Below are 22,545 nucleotides of genomic sequence, written 5' to 3' on the forward strand. Positions count from 1 at the left end.
TGATTGGTTGTCAAATTTTGCTTTCTCATGCAAAAGTTAATCAGAACATCGTACAACCCTAATAGTAAATTTTGCTAGAGGTTTTCCATGGCGTCAGTTTCCTTGCTCCAAATTTCAACTTGCCTTGTCACAGTAAAAAAGAAAATCTCCAGGCCAAGATGTGCAACTAACAAAAGCAGATCGTGATGTACGTGAATCAACATCACGTGGACTGCGTGAGGTTCGTGGCAGGGTTCTTAATGTTCTGAGAACAAAAGTGGTTTACTGGAAACAGTAATTGTTATCACACACAGTAACACCGCCTCATGCAGTATCTGTACAAATATAATAGAACTATCTGTTGTATAACTACTTCACAGGGTGTTGTTCACTAAATTCGGTATGGAGGTTCACTGGATCGATGAGGACATTTATACAAATTTTCAGTTTTGCATTTTGTGATCTTTATAGACGTTTTGCCGTCCAAGGTACAGGTAGTCTATATAAATACAATAGTCCTGTCTGTTGTATGTCCATGTAATTACTTTGAATGGTGTGGATGGATCTTAGCCCAAATTGATATAGAGTTTCATTAGGTCCATGCGGAAATACATTAAAAAATGCAGTTTTGCGTCTTTGGTTTAACAGTTTTTATGACCGTTTCTGCGCGATTTATCCCTACTTCGACCTTATTCGTGCATCTCTGAATCATAATTGGTATGGGGACTCATTGGGTTCGTGCGAAGATATATGAGAATTTCCAATTTCATATTTTGTTCTGCAGATTTTATGGGCATTTTACGTTTTTTTTAGAATTACAGGTAATAAAAGTAACTTTCCATGTCCTAAGATAATCAACCTTTCATTAATCATGAATTTTCATAACTTCCGTTCATTGGATAAGTACTCCAGCTAGTTTAGAAAAAGTGTGTTATACCTTATTATCATTAGTAGCTAATCTGGAAAATAAAAGAAACTGAAACTCATGGACGTTGAAATTGAAACATCCTGTATCAAAGCATTCCAATTCCAGTACAGGCCGTTGGTATCAATTGGAGTAATATTAAAATTTATCTAATAAGTGAGACATAGCAAGATTTGACCCTGTGTTCCCGTCGTCATAAGCGCTTATTTAAATTATTTTAAGTTATATACTATAGCTGACATATTAGTTCAATGGAAGAGAGTGATGTATGGTCTTCAAGTGATGATTTAAGGGGTACAGACCTAAACTTCGACTCTTTGTATCATTCCTTGTGGAGCTCAAAGGGCACTTGCCAGTTTTGGTGGCAATCGGTCTAGCGGTTCGACAGTTATAAAAGGCCACATACATACACATAGATCTTATCAAAGTATGGGTCTTTTAACTTTAGGTTATGTTCGGTAAACTACGTCCTTCGAGATTCAGTGTAATATTATTCACTTACAAATAAGGCTTGTATTATCGTCATGTTCAAAATTCAAGTAAGAGTTCGATTGAAATTCTCTTAATTTTGCATCTTTAAAGGACTTAAAAATTTTACTTACTAATATAAAAATTTATATTGTAACAAAAATCGAATAAAAATACAGACTATGTTGATTCGGAACATTGATAGGTGAATATAATAAAAATGTCTATAACACGTATAATCATTTCTAGAAAAATAATCACAAGAGAACAGAAAACGAAAAAGGTGCAAACAATGCATATGTTATTAAATTGAAATTAGTTGCCTGAATTATTATACAGAGCCTAAGAAAGATAGCACAACCAGATTATTTTATTAAAATGAAACTGGCTGACTAGTAATTTCATAGATGTAAAAATAATTGCAGTGACTTAAACAAAATGTGAAAGATAACTACATACTTGAATGTGTTGAACCTCATGTAAAATGTCAAAGAACTCTTATGACAACGTTGCTGAGACAAATATCCATTAACTTAATTTCCCGTGTTATATGAGTAGCTATTCATGTCATTTACGTGATAAGCAGAAAATAACGACAAATTAAAATTATACAGGTTACGCACACATACCGCTCACACAGAAAGGAAGGTTTTGTTTGTTTGTTTGTTTTTAATTTCGCGCACAGATACTCTTGGACAATCTGCATTATTTGTCCATTATTTAGCAATGATAGATTAGAAAAAAAAACCAACTAATCACACCACCCACCGCCAGCTCTTGGAATACTATTTTATCAACGAAAAGTGGGATTGACTAATTGTGACATTATAGCGCCCTCACAGCTGAAAAAACGAGCACGTTCAGCGATGGGATTTGAGTTTACGACCTACAGAATGAGAGTTAAGTGCTATGTGGTTGATATCAAAGTAACAAACGAGAGACACACACGTACATATGTCAGATATTGAATGACCAATGAGGGTTAAAACAGTATTCCTCTTATTTCAGAGACAATATGATAAATAACAACTAAGATTTGAGGTTAAATGATATTTTTAACTTTCAGTTTTTGGAACAACAAAAATGAAATAACTTGGCTCTATGAAATAGATAGAAAATGAGGTTATTTTCATTTTGTAGGGATATAACTGACACACTAACAAATTATGTACTCACGTGTTTTGAATAAAAACTAGGGTAAACACCACTTTAATATTTTAATATAATTAATATTATCTTTTTAATTAGATCATTAGAGGTTTTAACTATAATGCAGACTAACGTTTTATTTAAACCAACTTAATTAAATCTTAAAAGATTGCTGAACCTCTTTCAGAAGGTTATAATTGTAATTCACAAGAGTTATTAGGTAATACTTTTGTTGCTAAACAACATGAAATAAAAGCTGTTGTTGGAACGTAGAGTTGCCAAAACGCATTGGCTTTTCTACATATTAGAAGTTGTTACATCTAATTACTGTTTACCAATAATTGTTCTATGAATACGCCAAGAATTAATTTCGCGAATGATCTTAATTTTGATTGGCTAACAAAAACATTTACCGACGTTTGGCTGTCTCAACTGCACATTTCTGCCTCTTTGTTGGTCAAGCTTGATTTCTGAAAATGTATTTATTTCAGTTAGCTATGAAATGTAAGGTTAGGGTACACTATGGGGTGGGGTAGGTGTTGTACTTGGGTCGTTATTTTTGACAGGCTCTACACAAGTAGATTATAAATCATCACTGCTTATAACCTTGACTTCTTATGATTTAATGTTGAGGAACCTTTCCTTACAATAGGTAAGGAAATATTTACAGCCATCTATCGGCCCTATATTCATGTTTGTATTCTTTTAGGCGTTGCCATTCCTGCATTACTTTACAAAATATTTCTATTACTTGTTTTGTGGCGTTTTCCCCTTAATTGAAAGTTAGTGTATTCTATGAATGTGTGTGATAAACTTTAATATTATATGTTTTGGTTTTACTTCTTCACTTCATTTATAATATCGGGGTTAGTTCCCTGAATAAACTGATTGTATAGTGTACCAAGCATTGACTATCCTACATGTTACAGTCCTCTGATGTTCATCTACTATAGGCTAATAATTCCTGTTTTCGCCGTACTTTAGCTTTCTAATCAAACATCAGATTTCTAGAAAAAAAACTAATTTCAAGCTATAATATTAACATTGTTTACATTAGAATTATGATTTGTTTAGCTTATACTGAACGCTACCATGCTTAATTAAATATATTTTGTTGATTTCATCATTAATTTCATCAAGTAAGCATAGTTTTGTGGTGTGTTTATTCGGTTTGTTAATATGTTGAGCTTTTGCTTTGTTTCATGTTTTGAGTCACAGTGAATGTATAGTCCAGTGTGGGTGATTTTTTTGCATGTTTCTGTTTTGAATTGTGTATCGATACAGCATATCTGTACCAGTATAGTGTTAGGTGTAAGGCTGAACTGATCGCTTGAGATTCAATTTTTTTTCATGAAAATGTTAGATAGAACTGGTGACACGAGATTGCCAACACTTGAGCTATTTATTTGTAAGTAGTTTTGAACATTGAACATAAAGTTAGTTTGGTGGTAGTGAAAACCTACAACAAAACATAACATTCCAATAAACATCAAGTTTATTCACAAAACAAGTACAAATCTAAAATCCATACTGTGTAAAAAACTACACTGACAAACACCACACCAACATTATTTATAAAATACAATGTGCTAACTACCATGACTTCTACATCAGAGAAACAAGTAGAAAAATAGAATCCAGATTCAAGAACACAAGCAAACACTTTGGTACATTTTTTAACATTGTAAATCAAATAAACACAACATAACCACTGAAAACACCGACATACTAAGTCAGGAAATAAATACAAAGAAATGCAAAATCAAAGAAACCCTACTTATACAACAACTAAACTCAAAACTAAACCAATATAAAGGAGCATCTTTATACCTATACTAATTAATAACCTAACATCCACCTGGAACGTTCCCTACAATCCCATACACGTTTACGCTCTAGTCCCTAAGACGCGCCCGGCAACGATCAGTTTGAAACTCTCTCTGTTAACCTGAAGATAACCTAAGAAGGTCAAAACGTTGTTCTCTGCTTTATTAGTATAAGTGTTAACACCTATACCAGCCGTCCTGAGATACACAGTGTTGAGAGTTCAAGTACAATTCGTTAAGAGTAAACACGGAACCCGAGAAACAATGCTGAGAGTTTCTAGCTATAGCAGATATATTATGGTTGACGGATTATAACATATCCTGTGAATTAATATTGTAGTTCTCTCGCTCAATATAGAGAAAATAATACTATTGTTTTGTTAATCCTTACCTTAAAATTCTGATTAGTTCATGGCTTACATACACTTTATGATAATTGCAGTTAACATACGTGGTCTATTCCACACCTTAATAATTATTATTCGTGAACTTTGGTAATAATAATAATGCATAAGCCAACGAATATGTCTCGTTTACAGTCGGTTGACTGATTTGTTGTTAAGGTTTATGGGCGTAAAGCAATATTGCCATATTCACCAAACAACCCATTTTAAACCAAAACAAAACGTAAAACACTATATGAAGTAAAAAGAAATCAAGTTAATAGTTAAAAAACGCTCAAAATCAGGTAAAAAACTCAAATATCTTTAAAAATTCCAATGGCCTGCAAAAAACAAAAACAATCAACCTGAACGGTGTCACCATCGCCAATGACACTATCCAACATGAGGAGCAAACCCTCAAAAAAGACATGTTTAAAATGGTGTTGCCACTCACGTTTTTTACGGTGGCACGAAAGTAAAATGTGGGTAATTAGGTCTTGAATATCATAAACATCACACATTGGTAGATTACTTCTACATAAAAGAAAATAATGAGTAAAAAAACTGTGACTAATATGTAGCCTATGCAACACAACTTTCTCTCATCGATCTTAACGGCCAACAAAACAACAATAGGTTTGACGTGGAAGAGCTTGTTATAAAGTTGCCAACTGGCACGAAGCTAGATAGGTCTTCATCACAGGAGCATAGTAAATATACGGGGGTCAAACATTGCTGTGACAGCACCAGAGCAGACAAACTTAGCTCTGGTGTGAGCAAGCTTATTCCCAGAAATACCTACATGACTAGGAATCCAGAAAAACTGGATAATTACAGAAGGCAGTGAAAAGTGGGCTAGTCGTTTCTGAATAGCGTCAAGAACTAGGTAAAGACTTGCATGAAGCAATTCCATGACCAATGGAGAGCTAAGAGAGGTGATAAAAATTGTACCTTTAGTGTACTTATTAGCTTCTACGTGATTTAGGGCAAGTGAAATAACATTCAACTTGGCAGTGAACACAGAAATTGTAGAAGGGAATCCTGTGAACAACTATCGACCCATAAAAACTGTGTCAGGGCCCAAATGATCACCTTATTTCGAACCATTTAAAAATCTGGAACATATGTTCAGCAAAGAGAAGACGTTACTTCCAATTAGGAGTATCTGCTATCCCCAGATGACTCAAAGAAAGGTTATAGATGGGGTGGTAACGAGCCAAGGAGGAAAAGTCTGGTCATCAGATTTAGCAACACCATCAAACAATAGAGTCAATTAAGCCAAGTGAGCCTGGAGATGAAGGCCAAAGCCCGAGACTTGATAGTCAAGAAGGTGGGAGAAAAGACAGATGTGCTGGAAAGAGAAACAACGTTATCCTCAAGAGTATTGGCGATACTATCTGGATCAGCAACTTTCTGGCCATTGGAGAACAAAATGAAAAACACACTTTTCATTGACCTTCCTAATCTTATTCCAGATGCCCTTAGAACTTGAGATAGAAGAGGTGCTGGTGTTGAACTTCATTCAAGATTTCTTATGACTTTGATGTCTGACTTTCCGAACATAGGCACGAGTCTACTAGAAAGCATTGCAGTTGGAAAATGTGGGATACTTGTGATAAGAATCTCAGACCCATTTCTGAGTATTTCGTGACTGCTGGTAGACAGGAGACCACTATGGATGAGGATACTATGGGAAACATGCCAAAGTTTTGAGGATAGAATGAACAGCTACTTGAATCAAACAATCAGTTACTGCCTCCATGCAGTCATTAATAGATGGAAGACTCACAACAGCAGGATATAGTTCTGAGAGAGCAGTGAAGGAGAATCAGTCAGCCTGTTCCAACTTCCAACGTGGCATTCAGGTTAGGTGACATCGACTAGGACTAACCTTTCTTAAAATTATGGGAAAAATTATTACTGCCGTGTGGGTCACTGCCAACCCTTCAAGAAAACGTGAAGAGGAACAGATAGATGGATCAATAGCTGTAAGAGACTGACTAGATGCATGGAAATAGATAAAAAAATCAGCACGGAAACGAGAAAGGTTGTGATTTTAGAACATACTCTTTACATAATGACCCCTCACAACAATATCAGCACTACCCTAAAATGGATTGTATCCATTAAAGTCTCTCAAGATGGAAAAGGGAGACAACAACTGTTCTATGACAGCATCAATATATGACTGATCGTAAGTATTTCCTAGAGAAAGTGATGGTAGGATCCATGGAAGCTACAGCTTCCAAGGACGTCCTGAGTGGTACAGACGATGTGAGTACATGCTGGTAAACCAGCAGTGACACACCTCCATCAATTCAAATATCACAAATCCTGTCGTTCCAGTACAAAGAAAACTGTTAAACGTTACAGCGGAAATTTACAGAATAGGCTATCTAGGTTGTGCTCATCGTGACAATCGATCATGGAATTTTAGCAGTAAAAACCTTGAACGTTTTTACTGAACCACTTGGTAAAACTTGAAATGAAGCTCAGCTAGCCTAAATATTATTTAAGTACTTGTAATTAACTTCAGAACTTTTGCGTTCTTGCCAATTTTCTTTTGTAAATCTTATAAAGTTAGATTGCATAATAAGATTCACAATATCGTCAAACATAACACAAGCATGTTTTTAATGCAAAATAACTTACGGTGCTTAACTACATCTCACATAGATTGTATTAGTTTTTAATTAAACGATGCAAGGTTGTTATTCATCATATCTATATAAATAAAGGTCAATAGGTGTGTGCATCTGTTCCTTATACGTTTTCACATGGAATTCCATCTAATTTATCGTACTTATAGAATTCTTGAAGGCAGAGTGTGTTTTTGGATCATGAATACTTTTAACAGTTGAAAAAGATTCAATTTAGTTCTCCTCTTCATCTCTCGTATTTAATAATTTCAATTATATGTGTGAAAAAGAAAGACAAATAAATTGTAGATGAGAATAATTTGAGTGTAATAAAACGATAAGGGGGGGGGGGAATTGTTGAAATTACATTTTCAGTCATGGTTAATGGGAATGAGATATGATCACGACAAAATAATTTACTGAGTTTTAATAACTGTCTTTTAAAACAGTAGCGAGAGTAACGGGCACTTAATATCTAATATCTGAGATTCAAGTTTTTCTTGTATTTTATTTTTCAATAAAGACGATAAAGATTAATTTCCCATCGAAACTCGATGCGGGTTCTCATGTCGTGTGTAGGTACAACAATAGTTTTATTTTTCCAAGTTTAAAAATATAGCTGACCCTCAACAGTTTAAAACATTTGAAAATTTTAGCAGCAGTTTTATGTACTTGTAAAAGTGACCTCTATACGAAATTATTTGGTTTGTTTTGAGAGCTATCTACGCTATCAGTCCCTAATTTAGCAGTTTACGACTAGAGAGAGAGCAACTAGTCGTCACCACCCACCGCCAACTCTTGGGCTACTCTTTTACCAACGAATAGTGGGATTGCCCGAGATATTATAACGCTCCAACGGCCGAAAGGACAAGTATGTTTGGTGTGACGGGGATTCGAGCCTCAGATTACAAGTCAAGTGCCTTAACCACCTGGCCATGCCGGGCTCTATACATGAGTAAACAAGCATATTAACTCTACTCGTTAGAATAGTAATAGATCAATAACGCTATAGCTAACTATGTGTTCACCCCTACAAGATTGTGCTACAATGCTATTATAATCAATATAATGGTTGTTCTACCGATTTATCAATGGTAACCACAGCATATATATTATTGAAGTAACTGAAATCTGATTATAATTCTTAGAGCTATTGTAGATCCAATGAAATTTCCAAAGTAATCAGTGAGAAACATCTTAAAAAGCAAAGCAAAAGCAAACTCTATGGACATTTAAAGAAATACCAGCTCAAAGTAATCAGTAAGAAACACGTTGTAAAAACACTCCCCATAAGGATTCCACTAATTTTGGAGAAACACAAATGTTAGTTAGTTGAGTAACTAATGTCTGCTTATATATATATACATCTTACAGAAACCTTACATAAAGTGATACTTGGTGAACATAGTATATATATTTTCAAACACTATATATTTTTTCTTGCACTCTGTATTTTCACGTATTTCTAACATACGACAGAAAAAATCTAAAAATATCTAGTCCTCTACTGACAACAATATTCACATAACAAGAACATTTAGAAGCTTCGAGTAAAATGACGTCAACAAATTTAAGAAAGCCTAGTGCAATAATTAAACTGCGTATGGAACGTAAGACTCGGACAGAGCTACGTAATAAAGTTGTCGTAGCTATTAATTTTAAAATAATCTGCTTTTAACACTTGTTATGAAAACTAAATAATCATTAAATACTAAATCACTACACTACGGTTATCGAAACCCCGTTTTTAGCACTATACGTTCGCAGACATACTGCTGTGCCACTGGGGACGTGGTGTTATGTGTGATGATTTGTGCTTCAATTGGAAACGAAAAATAGCACTCGAGCACTGCTTTATGTTTGCTGATATTTACATTAACTGTAGACTAATAATGGCACCTTTACATTGTTTTATGTTTCATGATATTTGCTTTAACTGTATAGTACTGGTTTATGTGTGATAATAGATACTTTAACTTCAGAGTAAAGGCGGCCGTCTTGCACCGTTTTATAAACCGTCAATTTCTGTTCAAAAAACAGATGTATTCTAGAGTTATGGTTTAACATACTAAGACATTTTATGCATATAATATCAGATTCTGATTTTCTAATATTTGTTTATCCTGTTTGCTAGTACGCTTTTTGTCAGTCGGACTGATTTGCATTTGTTTATAATACTGACCCTTAACCAACTACTCAGAATAATGATACATTCTAGGCCGGCCCGGCATAGCCAGGTGGGTTAAGGCATTCGACTCGTAATCTGAGGGTTGCGGGTTCGAATCCCCGTCGCACCAAACATGCTCGCCCTTTCAGCCGTGGAGCGTTATAATGTGACGGTCAGTCCCACTATTCGTTGATAAAAAAAGTAGCCCAAGAGTTGGCGGTGGGTGGTGAAGACTAGCTGCCTTCACTCTAGTCTTACACTGCTAAATTAAGGACGGCTAGCGCAGATAGCCCTCGAGTAGCTTTGCGCGAAATTAAAAAACAAACAAACAAACTGTAGGCACCTACTGGAAGATAGGAGGGATGAATTTCTCACCTGACCAGTTCTTGATCTTTACCACCTTTCACCCCACTTTTGAAGAAAGTTAGGTGTCCATGGACTGTACTGAATTTTTTTTCTAACTGATCAAATGTAATGTATAAAAGAGATAATTAAATTACTATTATTTTTTATGCTGATTTTACTTTTTGAACAAGGTTAGAAATATAATGTTCATGCACTGCGGATTTTTTCGGGTAGCTTGAGAACTTACAAAGATAAAATTTGAGGTTCGATCCGTGTGAAGTGCACAAAGAAGATAGATACCCTGTTACGTATTTTTACACTAAAACATAAGTTACAATCATCATTAGAAACCATTCTTTATTATTTAGCTGGTGTAAAGATATATTGTTGTCACAGAAATCAGTTTAAACTTTACTTGAGTTATAAACGTAATATATTGAAAACTAGTAGTTTTTAGTTTTGTGTTCGGTTTTAGATATACTGTTGTCATGATGACCAACGTTCTTTATTTTCAGTTGATTTGTACTTAATGTCATCTTATCAGTTATAACTACACACTGAATGATATAATGTCTTGTATAATCATCTTAGCTCAGTGTAGTTTTTACACTGTTTACGGATGTGCCTCGAGGCAGCCAATTTACGTGGAGCGATAGTGCTGATTACTGTAAACAGGGCATTAGACAATTCTAGAGCGACTTCCTTCTCGACTAGCTGATGGTCTGACGAAGATAGATGAATCGATGTGGTGCCCTCAACTTGTTCAACGCCAGTATCGCTGTTTTTACCAAAGTTATGTCAGCCGAGCGTGCACGGTGGGAAAGTCGACCGTTGCTTATTTGCTGATCGATCAAACAGTCATTTTTATTCCAGTAATGACTTTTTAAAAAAGTAAAGGAATAAGAACCGGTTCAGTAGCCAACTTAATAATCTGAAACAGCCATGCAAGAAAAGAGGTGCTTCAATCAACGAGATGACCGCCCTATGTGTTAACAAAGCATTGTCAAGCAAACACGAAGAGCTAGTCAACCTTCTTAAGGATCAAACATGTAGAGGCATTTTTGAGGTGGCCCTCAGATCTCTCGAGTTGTGGATCATTGGTCTCTTACTTTCTGATGGTTTAATTTAAAGAAAAAATTCTTCACTTACTGCTAAAACTGAACTCATAATTCAACATTTCGGTAACGATAAGTTATAGATAAAAAAACAAACCCATTATTGTGCATATACTTTCAAAAAATGAAACAAGCATACAGTAAGTTGCAAGTTGTAAAAGTGGATTACAATTGTAATAATATTGTATATCGTGAAATGTTAACTACTCTGTTTTTTTTACATTAAAAATACGTAAAAAGTAGCAAGTACGATAAGATTCACAATTTAAGATTCCTCTCTTTACGAACAAAAACTTTAAAACGCTGTTACTTTATTTGACCTTTGGTTGGAAAACATTGTTTTAGAAAGTGGTTTAATTCAAAATCTGTAGAACGATAACAAAAGTGTTCGAACTTATGGATAATTGTTTCAATACCAATTTTCCAGGAAGTTAACAATTAAGTGCTTTATTAAACCAAACCTTTCTTCTCTATTGTAAGTAACAAAGCTAATTTAAAGTCGACATTTTTTGTAACTTAATATCTCTTCTTATTAAAACTTCTAAAGGGTCAAAGTGTTTAAACTAATATGTTAAGAAACTGTCGGAGTTTTCTATATTTAACTCTAACAAATTACATAATGTTAGTCCAATATCTGAGCTTAGTTTTATGTAAAATACAAATTACATAATGTTAGTCCAATATCTGAGCTTAGTTTTATGTAAAATAAATGTCAGGTGAACGGTTTACTCCTCAAGTATATGTCCACAAATATCAATTTTTACAGATTGGAGATCAGTATAGACGATTAAAAATGTTTATTATTAACAAACATTGTACACTAATGCAAGTCGCAGAACGATGTGACAAGTTAGAATCAATGAACTAGCTACTTGAGTAACTTGGCCTACTCCATCATTGAAACTGTATCCAGTTCATCAACTTTGCTTTAAGATAAATCACTTGTTGCTAAATGTCATTACAAAATATCCTATACATATTTAATTTGCTGGATGCATTTTCCTTCCAGGAATTTGTTACATAGTGTTATCGTCCATCAAAAGAAAGTTCTGACCAACTGCACCTGCAAATTAATGTTTGCAATACAGCATCCTTATATGGTATGGCATTGATTGTATCATAAGTTCGAATACAGATCCGAACACAGGCTACATAAGTGGCTATGATATTGGATATGGGTCAGATTTCGAATATTCTAAATGCATGCGCATTTTATATCAGACTAAACAGTGAAGTGTCATTTGTCTGTAAACAAGAATTTGGTTTACATGTCACTTTGATATTCATATGCTTTCGATACCTCTGAAAACAGGTCAGTTTTTGGTGATTGGTTAAAGGAGTGTACATAGTTTGATCCTGGCATAAAAGCCAACTTTATTAAGCTTCTTTCTGACGTTTGCCTGATGACATTTTGTCCATTTCCTTGTGTTAAATTGACAATGTTTAAAGGCATTTAGCCGATTGTACTGGTGGTAATATTCGACTTGCGGGTTATTTAGCAATGGTTACAGGGTCTTTGGCCGATTGTGCTAGTGGTATCAAACAAGTTTACATCCTGTTAACTACACTCTAAGATTTCTAGCCACTTCGCAGTGATTATGTTTCACCCGTGTCTACCCTAAACAATTGTTTTGAACAAAATGAAAAAGAGTAGGTGTTCTTGTTAGGTCTTGGCATATTTCAGCATTAAACTGGATCGATTTGCACACACTGCTGTTGTTCAAACTGCTACGTTAATTATTTTTTTTTCATTTTAACATATCATTGAAATGTTCTTGTCAGATAACATTATTGGTCATCTAATAAACGAACTCAGTAATGCCACTGATTTAATTTAATAATAGTAGTTGTGCATTGTAAATTGCTAAATTATATAAATCTCTTAATTTCTTTGAGTAAGTTGGTATTGAGCATTTCAAGCTAATGCTTTTTTTTTACAAGCAAGCAATTAGAAACAAAAACAACAAAACTATGACTGTTGCGTACACGTTTAGAAAAGGCCTAAAACAACTGAAAGATGATCACATTTATTTATCTTTATCATTTGAAAGATTTAGTAAGACACAGATAAATTCGTACTTCTTGACGAAGCGTTCCGTAAAAACGTCATAAGATAGTAATCACAAAAAATAGATGATTCGGCAAACATGGACACATGAAAACATCGACATAACGATGAAAACTGGTTATGTTTTCAATATTTTTTACATTAATGATCTATTTCAAATTCATGTTATTCATAGCCTTAAAATAAACCAAAATACGTTTAACGTTTATATGAATCAAGAGGATAGATTTGAACCTCCCCCTTCCTGGGTTATGTCTGTAACTTCGTATTGGAAGAGACTACATCAATTTGTGGTTTCATGTATCGTTCACAAGATATGTCAATACTGGAAAATTTACGATAATCAAACATAAATTTTAAGAGCTGTATAAATCCCTTTTGACGGCGGGTCTGCCGGATTCCTCTCTACTCTTCATCCAGTCAGTACGTATGGATGAACTGAAGTTTAGAGGTTTGTAACTTGGTCAGTTATTTCAGGGGTACATAAAGTAGGGTCCAGGCTAAAATTCTGATTTCAATTAATAACATACGTTGTTTCTTATTCTTATAGCTTCAGAGTTATTAACTGAGCATTAAGTTATCGTGATTCAAATATATAGAAAATTAAAAATAAATGTGTTAAGTACAAAAGAAACTGCGATATATTATATAAACCATACAAGTATAAAAAGTATAACAGAGGGAGGAATGTGTTGTAATGTTGCCACACATAAAGAGTGCATCATCCATTTGCTTAGAAATACTATTGTACGTCCAACACCTTCACGTTTAATATTAATTTCGTGGCAAATGTCGTGAAAATCAGTCATTTTGCTATAAAGAGCGGTGCATGTAATACACTCATTGTATCTGGTAACACTAGTCTTAAACACACAAAAACAGAGATTAACTTTTGGTACATCTCTAAATATTAAGTATGTTTATGGAGATCGTTCTTTGCTAGAGCGTGGTAGCTTGGTGTTGTTGCTTCACATACAGTAAAATATAGTTGTACCTAAATATTATGGATGACAACAATTTATTTTGTTCTTCCTTCATCACGCTTAAATCCATTATTTGTTACAGATACAGTGAATCCTTATCATTTTCCCTGTGGAGGTCAACAACTTTACGATTATTATCCTCGTCACCAGTCATCAGAGGGCCTAACGTTCTCACCAGGAGCCTTTACAACTCTTTCAGGGTCAAGAGAAAATCTTGAACACTTGTCAAGGGTGATTACTGCCACAGACCCAGGTATTTAGATAGATATAGTATCAGATATAATTTCAGATGCCGTAAATGAAAATTTGCTAGAAAAATAAATAAATAAATTCTTGATGACGAGAAACCTTCTTGAAATAAAAATATATTTCAGAACGATTGGTATAGGTATTGACACTTTTATTGATAAGGGAAGATCGAAACGATGTTCTCCCCTTATCAATAAAAATGTTAATACCCATACCAGCCGTTCTGGGATACAAGTAAATAAACTATAATAAAATCTACGTTTTAAGCAATTTATTCATATCCGCACTATTTCTAGCAGAATTTCACTGTTATACTTATTTTCTGACAACGCTGTTCAGACAGAGAGAGAAAAATATATAAAATAACAAATCAGACATTTTTAACTGTTACTTAGAGCGCGCTTCAACAATAAGTAAATTATATTAGTGATAAAACTAAGAGGAAAGAGATACAGTGTGGTAACCAATAGTTCTTAAAGTAGAAAGCAACTTTGGTTCACCATTAACATTTAAAATAGATTTAAATGTTTAGGCAAGTTTAGGAAAACTCGAATTTTAACGGAATGAGTGCGTTTTCTTAATTTGTTTTTCCACAGGAGTGCAGATTTGAGATTCTAAAGAGGCATTAGAGACATCAGTTATATTTTAAGTATTATAAGAGTAACATTTCTTCACACAATCAAATAAAGTATATTAATGAAAATAACAGGGATGAGTCGAGAGAAAACTAACTGCCACACTCAATCTATTATACTTACAAATAACCTCTAAAATTAAGTTATTGCCTTAGTTGAGCAACTAATTGCCGTTATCAGGTGGTTCACAGCTTGTAAGACTCCAAATGTTATTAAAGAGTGCTGTTAAAGTGAAGAACTAAGCTAGCTAAAGAGCTAAAGTGTTCATCTTTTCATTTCTTACGCTAGCTAAAAAAGTGTAAGGTTTTCGCAAAGGCTTTAGTATGACAGAAAAACCCTTTAAGAGCACTTGGAAACATGTTATAACTATGCACGGTATTCCTCAATATGAGCTAAAATCATAATTCTAGTGTAAACTATGTTATTATTACCCCTTGAAGCTAACTTAAGTACAGGGTGAAACAGGAATTACCAACCAATAATAGACGATTATTAGATTACTATAATGTATAGGATACTCAATGATTTGTACACTGTACAATCGGTGCATTTAGAGAGCTAATCCCTATATTATGTAGGAAGTGAAAGAGTGGCAAGAAAATCAATACACATTATATTAAATTTTGTTATAAACATTCAGAATGCACAAACTTTCAGTCAGGGAAAAAAAGTCACAAAAATAAGTAATAAAAGTATTTTATGAATAATGATAAAATGATGTAGGTATGGAAATGCCAAAGAAAATGCAAATATAAATTTAGGGATGGTACAACTATACATTTCTCATATGTCTTCTCTCGCTACAAGTTCATCAACATTAAGTCCCATTAAGTCAAGATTATGACCAGTAATGTTTAATAACACTGGCCTGCGAATTTAAATTTCATAAAACTTCTTTTGATTTTAATAACGGATATTCAATAATTCATTTTTTTCTATTACGTAAGAATTTTTTATAAATTGGGAAGACAAAAATATCACTTATTTACAACCAATTTACCACAAATATAACAGAATATTTTTAGGTCATTTACACAACTTCTTTTTGCCATAGCGAATAATAATTAATATTGAAAAGAAAAAGTAATAATAATACCAAAGTGTACGCATAAACAAATACTATTCAGAAATGACATGTCATGCGGCTTGTTAACTGTTTATATACGAGCGGTGTATTTCTCGTGGGTTCTAGATAAGGATCTCAAGAAGCTATTGCTCTATAGTCATTGGTTGTCAGCATTTTAAGCATAACAAAATGTAATTCGATTTCAATGAAAATGATTCACTTATGTAAACGTACAAATAATGTTTTGTGAAACATCTGTAGCGATGGAGAAAAATGGATATCATTTTCGGATTCAGCGTACAGAAATTACTGTATAACATATAAACATTTCAAGACAATAAAACCATCGCAGGCCTGTGTAATAAATTGTAGCCGATTGTATGGTATAATATTAGTATTCAAAGTCACTTTGAAGCGTAATGAAGAAACTAACAAAAATGATATGATATTGACAACGTATATCACCAATGACTTCTAAAATAAAAAAAAACACTTTGTCAATCTACTTCAATGACGCTTTTACAGAAAAGAAGGGAAACGTAATAAATTTTTGTACACAATTTACGAATAAGGTAGAGATTAATACATATAACTATACAAAAATCACTATATAAGTATCCATATCTTTCCAAGAATTACTTTTATTTACAACCAAATGTTGAATTATTGTCAGTTGCATGAATTCAGGTTTGAATAGAAGCATTTAAACTGAATAGTGCTATACAGTCTTACCTTGGCTAAAACCACAAGCTTGTAAGGTTGGCTTAGTTCTTATTAGCTACTTTTGTAGGGATTTTTGTATCCATTCCTGTGTTGTTTCTGTTCTTTTTGGTATAGACTCCCCATGTCATACTTTTTTTTGGCAATATTTTATTACTTGTTTACTATGTAGTAAATAAAAAGATAATTCCATTCAATTAATAAAAAGTGCAAATTTAAATGGTAATGGACGTCATCCACCTGATTATAGCTTCCTTGGAGATGAAGCTTTGTTCTTCATTAAGACCTGATAAAGACAGTTACCAACAGAAAATTGGCCTTAAACAACATAAACGATTATTCTCCACTTCAACCTTCTTTAAAACAACAAATAACAGAATGAAATATGTTATAGTTTAGAGCAAAATCACAAATAAGTGGTGTTTTTTATCTTGTTATGACGTTGTATGTGAAGATGGGATTAAAATCTTCACTGACACAAGTTTGTCGCCGTTTTAGCTTGTGACTTCTCATCTTCAGAGGATTCAAATCAAAATAAAGATAACCTGAAAACTTCAGGACCTTGGGATAAACTTATTTCTCGTAGATAATCAAATTTTCCTAACATCAGAACGTAAAGAATACGTTTACTTGTTAAATAATTCTGTTTACCCTGTCTTTGATATAAAAAATCGCTAGGTGTCGTTTTCATCGAATAGACTCTTGTTACTATGTAATGAAATTGAAAATAACTGTTATGGTAGTAGAGAAAACTTCCACTGTGCTTACAGTTTAATAGAAGTGATTGTAAAGTAGCATGATGGTTTTCTTACCTCTAGCAGAGTTACACGTCGATTATAGGAAGTAAATCAAGCGTTATTTTTACTACACTGTCATAAGTCGTGCTTCGTAAAGTCTAAACACTGCTCTTAAAAAGTAACAGTTAACTTTCTTAATACATTGTTTTTACTTGTGCGAGAAATGGGAAAATTATTTTTCTTGGGTTCATGAAATAAATGTTATTATTGAATAGGTTCACTTTGTTACTATTAATACTTTAATGATCTAGTTGAGCCCGTCACACCAAACATGTTGTAATGTAACGGTCAATCCCACTATTCGTTGGTAAAAGAGTAGCCTAAGAATTGACGGTGGGTGAAGATGACTACCTGTCTTCATTCTAGTATTGAACCCCTAAGTTAGGGACGGCTATCGCAGATATCCCTTGTGTAGCTTGGCGTTAAATTCAAAAACAAACAATCAAACATGATCTAGTTGTGTATTTAAGTTTGTTACTTTAGAGTACAATCTGCACAGATTTGAAAACAGGCACTAACATGATGTACAGAGACAGATATAAAACAATACTGTTGAGAAACTATAGGAACAGATATTGGAAAAATGTAGAAGTATTTAAACAATAATAAAAGTGTAATATAAAGCATACAAAAATATAGGAAAGTAGACTCTCAAACAAACAGTAACTGTAGGGAAAGTTTGATAATAACCAAAGAGTATCTCCAAGGATGGTGTAGACAACAGCTGTAACAAAAGTGTTATAATAATGAAAGAACAGCAGTTAGGGGATATAACAACCAAACACTAACTGTAAAGAAAATGTAAAAACAACCAAACGATAACTGTAGTCATGGTGTAAGAATATCCAAACCATCATCGGAAATATGCGAGATCAAGTAAACAAGAGTTGCATGTAAAGAAACAAAGAAAAAAAAACTGATAAAGCTAGAACAACCAAGTAACAACTTGTTAGTGTAAGACAAAGAAATAAAAGTGCTTCTATGAAGGAGTAACAACTAAATAACAACTAACAGGTAGATCTGTTGAAGAAGAAAGTGAGGTCTGAGAGAGCATTGGAACACCGGGAAAAGTAAATGCGGGCGTAGAGACATGGTTTAAAGAATCAAGCAAGCTAACAAGTCGCTACACCATTTTTTTGTAATAGTCGGTCAAAGAAAGTTTATACGTTTAATATTTTTCTTCACAGGTCATGCCAGTCTTCTTGCTGACGCTCCACATCTTCATTTAGACAACGATCCAATGAGTTATAGATCAAATTCAGAACTTTGTCTTTCAGCAGGGGTCGTACCAGCTGGCTACTGTCTGCCTGGGTCTTCTGTTGAGAGTATACGTCATAGAGGACTATCTCATACTGCCTTCAGTGAAACGCCTGTTTTGTGACGTCAAGTGTGGAGACAATTCGCCTGTTTTATCTTATTTCATAAGACAAGAGATTTTGTTAAAAAATAATATATGACGAACATTTTCTATATGTTGATGCCATTTTGGCCAAGAATAAAATATTCTGAGGAGAAAACTATTCAGGAAATTATTGCCTTATGTATAAATATCTGTCTGATGAGTGTTTTTGTTTTTTTTGTATAGAAACAAACATTTAAGACAATGAGCACATTTTCATAAATATGTGGTTTAGTTAAATAACATGGCTATTCCATACAAAAACATAATAACCTTGTTTCACTTTTTTATGTTTAGAAAAGTCGTTTATAATTCATTATTTCATGCTCAAAAGTGACCAGTCGAATTTAGAACATTAAATATATTTTTAATAAGATGTAATGTTGTTTAACTTTTCATACTTTGAAAGATTTACAGTTAACTAATCAGCGACGATAAACAATGGAATTGTTACGTTAGGTCAAGTTCACTGTTATAGGTATAGTGTTTAATTTCTGACTTTCTAAAAACAAACTTCTGATTTTTTGTTTAATTTAAATAACCTTGATGTAATTTAAAACCAAATAAGAAACGTGTAGAAGGAAACAAACTTTCACAAAACTCCGAAACTCTATGTAATTATTTTACAAAGAAGGCTAACCAGCTTTTCACCTGAAGTAACCAAACAACACAACATTCCGTTCCAGCTGAAGTAAAGACCTCTTATGTAACTGTGAATAAGATAATTCAGTTTGATTTACAAAAGTGACACGAGGGCTGTGTTCATGTTTCTCCTGAAATACATAATCGAACAGAAAAACAATTGCCGAAAGCTGTACGAGCTTGTCTGGTATGTGATAAATAGAAATATGTCGCCTTCTTAGATTAATTAACTACAAAATAAAACGTCCTGATATTTTATTAAATCCTTCTTGTGATATGCCATTCCAAAGATGCTACAGAACACCCCACCAAAACTGTTTTAGAAGATTTTAAAAAATGTCAATGTAAAAACCGCAAACTATTATACTAACGTGCACATCACAGTATCATAAAGGAATACCATATATGTATGAACTAAGAGGTAATAAGGTTTAGCTCAATCCAACCATACGTCCACACCAATAAGCCAATTACTCCGTCCAAAGGATCAAATACGAACATATTTCTCATAAACGCCTGTTTTGGTCAACTCATCCACTTATGGTTAATAGGCTCTGAAATATAATCCAATTATTTTCTTCAGATAAGTTTCCTGGTTTGTACACAATTTTAAAAACTATGCCTACCAGTAATGTAATAATTTCAAACTAACCAACTTTTTATTTATATGTAGTTTGTTCTTTAATTTCAGGCGCTAGTAGGACTAATTTTGTTTACAGTAATCTACGTAAACTAAATGCACTTTTATTGTTTCTCTGCGGAACCGGTTCTTAGACTTATAGACAGATATTTATATTACATTATTGTTTGTAAAATTTGTTTTAGTTTTATTAGTTGTTTACTTGAAGTAATTGGTTATTTTGTAAAAAAAACAAAAATCTTATATGACCGTAAAAACATCACTATATGCTGTATCCTCTCTATTGTAATGAATAATATACAAATAAAACTACTTTGGATAATAAATCACCCTAAAAGCGAGTTATTTTGTGACGTCATAACCTTTATGGTAGTTTTTTAATGTGTTTTGGCCTTATTATACAATTAGGGCTTACAACGGTAAAGTTGTTGGTAGGATACAATGAGGGCTTGTAACACTAGAGTTATACAATGAGGGATGGCAGTGGTAAAGTTGTTGGTAGGATACAAAGAGGGCTTGTAACAATAAAGTTTTAGTATGATAAAATTAGGGCTTGCAAAGGTAAAGTTTTTAGTAGGATAGAATGAAGTCTTGTAATGGTAAAGTTGTTGGTAGGATAAATGAGAGCTTGCGACGGTAAAGTTGTTGGTAGGGTACAATGAGAGCTTGTAACACTAGAGTTATACAATGAGGGATGGCAGTGGTAAAGTTGTTGGTAGGATACAAAGAGGGCTTGTAACACTAGAGTTATACAATGAGGATAGTGGTAAGTTGTTGGTAGGATACAAAGAGGGCTTGTAACACTAGAGTTATACAATGAGGGATGGCAGTGGTAAAGTTGTTGGTAGGATACAAAGAGGGCTTGTAACACTAGAGTTATACAATGAGGGATGGCAGTGGTAAAGTTGTTGGTAGGATACAAAGAGGGCTTGTAACAATAAAGTTTTAGTATGATAAAATTAGGGCTTGCAAAGGTAAAGTTTTTAGTAGGATAGAATGAAGTCTTGTAATGGTAAAGTTGTTGGTAGGATAAATGAGAGCTTGCGACGGTAAAGTTGTTGGTAGGGTACAATGAGAGCTTGCAACGGTAAAGTTGTTGGTGGAATACAATGAGAGTTTGTAACCCCAAAGTTGTTAGTAAGATATTGATACAACTGTTTGCTAATTTCGCATTAGCTGGAAATAAAAAGAAAGCAAACTAATATTTTATAATTTCGCAACGTAAGTGTTTTTCAGCTTATTTACTATAACATTACTCAAATTTACATAAAATCATATTGGTCCATATAGAAGCAATGTTTTATGATTTCGTCATATTCCTCTGTATTCAAAGTTGTTATGGATACTAAATGCTACCAGTAACAAATCGTTTGATCTTGCAAATAAATGTAACATTATTATGGTTATAATAATGCTAAAACTATTATAATTTTCTTTTCTAATTACACAACAGACAATAATCTCGATTTTACGTTTTACAGGACATTAGTTTTTTTTTCATATTAAAAAATATGTGTTTATTTTCTCATTTTTTCCATACCCTTGAATATCAAAATTACGTAGTTATTCAAACACGTTAAAAACTTTGTTAAGTCAGACGATACTCTCATTTCATTTTATCATATAAGCTTGGAAAGAGAAGGAGTTATGCAAATATAGATGTAATATTATTATGATTTGGCAAAATTTGGAAAAATATGTATTTCATATCTAAAATACAATAATAATAAGTATTAAACATTACGGATATCAAAATTAAACAATGCACACTAATTATACACATTTTCTCATTAAAATAATAAAATAATACATAAGATTAAATATATGTGTGTACATTATTGTTGTATTTAATACAGTAGATCACAAAACGTTATTAGAAATTGTATAATTATGAAATATACGACATTCACAAAATATTATTAAATCTGTTTTACAATAATGGTGTAAGATGACCTATATATTATATTAGAATAAAGTTTATTAAGGAAAATGCACACATATTTAAGCATTTTTTTATGTATATAGTGAGTAAAAATTATATGAATAGCATTCTTCACGGATCTTTACTTGGATCACCATATTTAATACTAGATATAAAGCATTTAGTCGTATTAGCTCAATAACATTCAATATACATTTTTGAAATGACACAAACATTTTTAATACTGATTACTATCTGAAAAAAATGTTCCAGATATTCTTTAAAATAACTGTAAACAAACGGTTTCGCAAAAATATAATTTACTTGAGTAAAAAAGGGAAAAAATGTTTTCTTACTTATAATACTAAGTGTAATGAGATTCCAAAGATTTTGTTATTATTATTATTATATCATTAATTACTTAGGAAA

At 33.1% G+C, this 22,545-nt stretch overlaps 1 protein-coding gene across 1 annotated transcript in view; it reads left to right on the top strand.

Moving 5' to 3' along the window:
- Positions 1 to 20,566, top strand: part of LOC143239445 (LIM/homeobox protein Lhx1-like) — a 95,415-nt gene extending 74,849 nt beyond the window's left edge. Inside the window, exons 5-6 of the mRNA XM_076480507.1 lie at positions 14,130 to 14,300; positions 18,702 to 20,566. Of these exons, the coding sequence (XP_076336622.1) occupies positions 14,130 to 14,300; positions 18,702 to 18,895 (365 nt within the window). The 3' untranslated portion in view covers positions 18,896 to 20,566. The remainder of the gene's footprint in view (positions 1 to 14,129; positions 14,301 to 18,701) is intronic.
- The last annotated feature ends 1,979 nt before the right edge of the window (positions 20,567 to 22,545 follow it).

The sequence above is a fragment of the Tachypleus tridentatus genome, chromosome 13 (genome assembly GCF_004210375.1).
Source record: "Tachypleus tridentatus isolate NWPU-2018 chromosome 13, ASM421037v1, whole genome shotgun sequence".
Classification (NCBI taxonomy): domain Eukaryota; kingdom Metazoa; phylum Arthropoda; class Merostomata; order Xiphosura; family Limulidae; genus Tachypleus; species Tachypleus tridentatus.